We start from the raw sequence: 7,088 nt of genomic DNA, 5'->3' as shown, positions 1-7,088 counted from the left end.
TTCAACAGATTTTGTTGGCGTATTGGAGTTGCAGTCTTCTTCAACCTTCTAGTGTGTGGCGCACAAGTACGGTAGTCGGTAAGTAAATAACATTATACCAAATAATCCTGTACATACTGTGACATCGTCTTCCCCTCCGTTTGCTAAGCTTGGCAGTAGTTCATGGCATGAAAACGGCGGAATTTCATATAGCCCGAGTCATGTGCCCGACGTGGAAGGTGCACGTTTTAGTCCATCATTGTGTAGTGCATAATCGTTACGAGTTCTTCTTGATCATCCCACATCCGTCGATTTCTATTTTGCAAACTATTCACTTTGTACGTATAGCCATGGTTACGGGCCATTATGTGTGGCAATTTTTGGCAATTTTGAGGCTGAAAAAAAAATGCATTTTTGTACGTTATTTTCAAAGGTCATCAAGCCAAACTCCGAAGTAATGTCACAAAAGTAACTATATCACGACAAAGTATCATCCCTACTCTAACAAGAAAAAATAGAAACACTTCTGAAAATTCAACTTTGTATTATTTTTAGGCCCTGCAATACAGCAAGTTTTCACAACTAGCCAAATTGCATTTTTACCCCATTTTTATCCCTCCAAAATGGCGCTTGACAGGGCACTCAGAATAATGTCCCTTCGGCTATTGTTAGTTCAGACATTGGTCTATTCATAACTGGTGAGAAAAACTTGTGTTAGTGTATATTTGTTCAGAATATGTATTATTGTTAAGGTTACATATTGCCTTGCGAAAAGTCCACATGTTTATATAAACTATGTAGGTGTGGCAATTTTTTTTGTCAACGTGGGGGTGGTTTTGAATATCTGGAAAGCGCGGGGACTGTAATATGGATACATGTTCATAGTACACAGTGTTATTTTTTTTTAAATTGCATTTATTTTATTATTTTCAATACAGAGAATTTAGAGAGCAAAGAACTCATATTTTTTATATTAAAAAACATCTACTTTAAAACAACAATCACACTAGTGAAATCTCAAAACGGCTTTTATTTTGATTGATTGAATTGTCTTGGCCCAACGTGTAGTTATGGTAAGATGGAGTATAAAAAGTCGGATATAGTACCGTTGTGGGTGTTGCTATGCCCTCCAAAATCGTAAAATGCATCAGTAGTCTATAAGGCCACACTTCTGTGGTGCATCCATTGTTGCATGGCAAGCAATTTTAAATATATTGGTGCTATTAAATTACAGGTTTTGTATGCAAACAGGGAATGTTTTGTTAATGTGTTAATTAAAAAAAAAATCAACTCCCCCACCTAACCAAGTGCTTCCAGATTTTAACCCTTTCTGGCGGGTATTTGGTGTTTCTTTTCTGAAAAGGAGGGGTACAGCACCTTGTGATCCCCATGTTGATTTGCATATGCTTTGACCGATTTTCCTAAAAGTGATTTGGCAGGAAAATATTAGTTAACCACTTCTCTATAATATGACACTCTTGGTTCTATTTCTGCTACCACTTGAGGTGCTTTTCTAAATATTTTTTTCAAATTCTTGTCTAGATAACATTTTGGGCATAATTTCTGTATTGTATGTGTAAATGGTTCAATATTTAGAACAAACATTATTGGTCTACATATTCATCCCAGTCAGGTAATTGTATGTATCTATTGTCACTGCCATAGGGACTATATTTACTGATTTTATTCCAAAAATGTGTGGGTTTTCAACCCAAATTGGCAAAACTGAAGTAAATTACGGTGATGTTATTTGATGCTCTGAAATTGATTCATGTAATAACTATCAAAAACATTCATCAAAACAAAGAAAATGGTACATATTGAAAGCTGCAAATTACATGGGCTTCTTGCACCAATGGCGGCAACGTTACATACTGAGCATGTATTGTTGTTAATTATGGCCATGAATTTCAGTCTAAAGATAATACTTTCTTGATATATTTTGAAAATGGAAGTTATTTTGACTTTAGTTTATGAGCACCGATGTCTTTGAATCAGTTGCCATGGTAATAATAAACACACAACAGAAGTGTGTTTGGTGCCATGGTGAGCACTGTTAAAAGTTTGGAAAAGTCACACAATTTCATGTTGATCATGAAAATACAAGTTTGGAGGACACTTCCACATAATAAAATACTTCAGACCCTAACTACATGTATACAGCCAAGTCAAGTCAGAGTGAAATTCAAATTGATGCTGTTTTCTTTCGGAATTTTCACTGGAGTGATCTTTGTTTTGAAGTACATGTATTTCAATATAAACAAATAAGAGTTAGTTGCTCTCCAAATCGCCGTTTTGAAAATAATTAAATAACCGTTATTTCGTTCACCACACATTTACTGTTATTTTAAAAGTAACTTGCAATACAGGGTGATTAAAAAAAATGTCTGGCCCATTGTTTTAATGAGGTCTACATGTAGCACTTTCAAAATCCAAGATATGAAAGCCCGATTCATAAGCTACAAGAATTATTTTAATCACTTATGTGCTTTTCAAGTTACGGGGGGAGGCTGTTACAACAACCCCCACCCCCTCAATGTAGATCCGCTACTGATTTGATTGAGAATTTTTGTTTACTTTGTATCAGATGTAATAAACAGGGAAAAAAAACACATGGAATTGTTGTTAAGTGGCGAAGCCGGGGAGGGGGGGGTGTTAAAGGGGGTCTTTTTTCCTACCGATATTTTGTAACAAGTGCCCTTTTTCACTAGTGAAAACAGGGCACTTATGAAAAAAGGGCACGCGTGAAAAAAAGGGCAAGCGTGAAAAAAGGGCACTCGTGGAAAACAAATGGCGCTCGTTGGACAAGGGCAAGGGTGCTCGTTATAAAAACAAAAAGGTCACTCGTGAAACTAACGGGGTATGAGCGCCCTTTTTTCTCGAGCGCCCTCATTTACGAGTGACTTTTTTACGCAGAGCGAGCGTCGGCAATTGTACCGCCTTGAAAAGTGCAACGTTTTGTCCTCCACCAATTGTCCCATGGTGCCATGGAAAGCCCCCCCCCCCCCCTCCTTTGTTTTATTTAACAGAGGCCGGGGGACCGGTGAACAAAAACAAAAACTGTTCACCTTAATTTCAGCCCGGATGAGGGGAGTTCCTTTTTTCACGTAAACTGACCTTGTTACGCTACTATTGTTAATGCCCGAACGCTTTAAGACACGTAAGAACGCTTAAACCGTTGGTAACAGGCGCACAATTTGACAAACACGCACATTCAAATGATGATAAATTTTGTAACCGTCCAAAAGCAAGCTATTTAACAAAAAGGAAACAGTTCAACGCATTAAATAATCACCTATAATTATTTTCAGAAATAGTGTGCCTACGTGAAGTGCGAAATCCCTGCAATTGTTACGTGACACTTATAAATAAATGCACACTTTCTGATAACTTTCGGTTTGTTGGTTTGTACTACAGTTTGTTCAAAATATTATCACGAAGCTGAAATACTCTAATTTCAGACGTATCCCAATACTTGCAATATGGGCAGCAACCAAAGCAACACCTCTAAAGTGATTGGATACACATCTGCGTGGGTGGAGTTTGAGGACGACTGGTTCGATCAAGGGGCCTCAAGGTATGCCTACAAGGGTACATTTCACGGAGAGCCTCACTTGGAAGGGAAACCCTGCGTGGTGAAAGTCTATAAAGAAGAGTGGTATGAACGTATGTCGGAATATGCCTGGAAAGCAGATGACCGTGCTTATTGCAAAGCTCACGATATGGCGCGGTTGTTTAACATTAGGTATAATACGAGCAAACCAATCGAGTTCGTTAAACCTGAATTCACCCAAGTTGACACCCGTGCCGCCTATAATTTCCTGGGCTTCATTCCATTTGAACGAAATGTCAAAGGAAAACTTCCTGGCACCTCCGACAGCGTTTCCAATATTATCCCCGCAAACGCTACTCTCGCTGTCGAGAGGTACCTTGAGGGGGATTATGTCAAATTTAACAACAACTCGGGATACTTAGCCCGAGAAGATATCGCCACCCCGGCTGCATTCAGTCATTTCACATATCATGAATCCAACGGCACGGCTTTGGTTTGTGATTTGCAAGGGGTGCGCAGTCGTGCCGGGTACAAGTTCACTGACCCGGCTGTTAGCAGCAGCGGCACGCAACTCGGTTTCTACGGCTCTACTGATTTAGGGATTTGTGGTATTGTTAAGTTCTTTAAGAACCACAGATGCAATGAGCTGTGTAAAGGGCTAAAGAAACCAAAAATTACCAACTTGTCACTCGGTGAGAGGGTTGTTTTGGCTAAAATCGTAGACAATATGCCTTCTCATAGTGCTTCAACGCACACTTATCAATTAAGTTTGTCCTCTGGTGTATCCACCAGGGATATCAACAGAATTCAAAACAACATAAGGCTAGAAGCAGTCTCTGAAGAACCAGTTTAGTCCAAGCAAAAACCAGTTCAGCCCAGTGAACAACCAGTACAGCAACAAGACCCACAACAGTGTGTTTGTTCTTAAACACATTCATGTGGCTTTTACTGGTCTTTTTAATGTTTTTATTTTACATATAGGCCTAGGCCCCATCTAAAGATGCAGGCCAACTGTCCGTGCTCTCATACATCCTTTCCTCACAAATTTAGATTTTTGGGTGCTTTACGTTCACAAAAATAACTGGTGATTTTATATTTTCCGTGATGGCGTCTACCACCTTCTAAAAGGCTTTTATTCCGTGAACTTTTGTAGACGGATCCGCAAGCCTCACGGTGCCCTTCTTCACAAATATAGGTCTTTTTTGTAATTACGGTTTTGAAAATCGAGATAAGGAAATTATCGGTTTTCCAATCGCCAAATTACAGCCATTTATTGGTTTATATGATGTGAAACTGGTGCGATTTTTCAGCAGAAATACAGCGTTTGCTTACCTAAAACCACCAAACTAGATAGATGCATTTCATTGAAATAATCCAACTGCACAACAAAAATATAGGTTTTTATACGTAATATAGCTTTAATACTTAAATATAACTTACGCTCCCAGTTAAAATACATTTTTTTTTTATAGGTTTACGTGTTTTGCTGTGGCTGGATCCGTTCCTCATCCTTAACATTATAGGTAGAAAATTGCTCGATATTTGATTGTGGACCAAATTTCCGCAAGAGTTCTTATTCAAAAGTGAATTACTTTTGCATTAGTACAACAATTAAGACAAGACTAAAAAAGCACTGACAATAATGTTGTGGTTTAGAACAAACTCAATACTTTTAAATTGAGATACATTTTCTCACAACTCGGTGCTTATTATTCGGACTTGCTAACCTGTTTCATTGTTTTAAACACTGCAACTGAAACATCAAGTTTTTAGATTAAAAGGAAATTGTGTTTATATAGGCCTAATGCGAATGTATTACTGAAAAATACAGCCGTAGATTAGACCCTTGAGGAACACCCATTTAACAAACTGAAAACTTTACATTTATTATTTTGTAATCAAAGGTCGTATCAGAAAGTTCCTAAACCCAATCCAGGGCTATTCCTATAATACAGTGTATAACTTGTAAATTTGAAAAGTGAAATGCTACGGTGAACTGTACTGATTGCGTTATAAATTGTCCATCAAAGAATGATACAATTTGTGTGACAATGTTTGTCCAGATATTAACTGTTTTTTTGTCAAATGGTTAAACAGGCCATTCGAGTATAAGAATTTGCTCGAAATCCATATTAAGAGAATTAGAGAAAAAAATAAATGACTTCTTACCAAATGGTTTAGGGCTCTAGAAAGGCAGAAAATGAAAGTGCAACGGTAATAAAAATTGAGAGCCATCACCCTTAAATACTGGAACTAGCTCTTCTGAAATCATATTGCACACTTCCTTAAATAAGTGTTTACGAAAGTTAACTGTAGGGGAAACAGTGACGAAAGTTCCAATTTTTAAGGCTATGCACTTATCATGTTCTTGACTGTTACAGTAGAAAGGTTTTCCTCTTGTAAGACAGAAGTTCATTGTCTGTTCATGGACTCATATCAAACTGGTTGAATCAACACTATCAATCAGAAGGATTTGAATGGGTTAAAACGCATATGCGAGATCTAGACATTTGACGTGCTAGATCTCGCATATGCTATTATAGCACGTTTAAACAGTACTTAACATGCTTTTATAGCACGTTAAGTACTTTTTATTTTTTAACATATTAGATATAATATCTAATATGTTATTGAGTTTTACTTTTTGTGTTCTTGTTGTTAACTGAAATTTTAACATATATATTTTTATATTGCATGTTTTCTTTTCAAACGTAGTAGCGTTAAAGTCGGATGAGACTTAGCTTGTTTCGGCTCGTGTACGTGTTGGGTTACCGAGTATAGCATTTGTATTTCTTGTTTTAAGCACACAGCATTCAGTCTTCATGTTTCACCTGATTAAGTTCAATTTACTTTTTGTAAGCCAGTTTCTTTTAAATGTTATACTTCTGCAAACAAAGGTAAAAAAGAGCATCAAATTAAGCCTTTCTTATGAATGTTTCGGAGCATCGATGTTTTGGTGAAAAAAAAAAGAATTCTTAACATCGAAGAAATAGAATAACAGGCACATTATCACTAAACTGGAGCTCATCCACAAAGTGTTAGGATTGTTACCAGAACATGTATACTAGCTGCAAATTGTGTAATTCTTTTCTGTCGAGGAACGGTAGGAGGATTAAGAATCATGAGTTTAGAAACTGTTATGATGGATTATAAACATTGCGTTTTAAAATCTAACGTAAAAACAGGTTTTGCTCTAACAAGGTATTGGCAATGTTTTCATCAAAGCTCTCGGTAAAATAGAACACTTAGGTAATATCTGCACATCAGCCTACATTTTTGCATTCAGAAAGAATGTAGTATCCAGACGCCACTTCAGCGGTTGTGTACAAAGACTATGGAGAGTCAAGAAGTATTTCCTAACAAAATTCGATTTTTCAGTACTCCCAGTTTCATGTCTTTAAAACATTTTTGCAATGACTGACTTTTATTGAGGTGATATATGCAGACAAAAAGTGGCGTCAGGCTGCATTATTCTTTCCTTGCCTTCTGTAAATATTTGTTTCGCGAAAGCCAGACTTAAAGCTGGGTCTGGTGTTACAATATAACAATGTCATTA

At 37.1% G+C, this 7,088-nt stretch overlaps 1 protein-coding gene across 1 annotated transcript; it reads left to right on the top strand.

Moving 5' to 3' along the window:
- Positions 1–8: 8 nt before the first annotated feature.
- On the top strand, positions 9–5,197 carry LOC119719812 (the record flags this gene model as incomplete). The annotated part of the gene is given in 2 exon segments (XM_038189307.1): positions 9–78; positions 3,441–5,197. A coding segment is annotated over 1 exon segment (924 nt). The 3' UTR covers positions 4,386–5,197.
- Positions 5,198–7,088: the final 1,891 nt, after the last annotated feature.

Source organism: Patiria miniata, unplaced genomic scaffold (assembly GCF_015706575.1).
Source record: "Patiria miniata isolate m_02_andy unplaced genomic scaffold, ASM1570657v1 HiC_scaffold_8, whole genome shotgun sequence".
Lineage (NCBI taxonomy): Eukaryota > Metazoa > Echinodermata > Asteroidea > Valvatida > Asterinidae > Patiria > Patiria miniata.
This window is presented reverse-complemented; position numbering and strand designations above follow the sequence as displayed.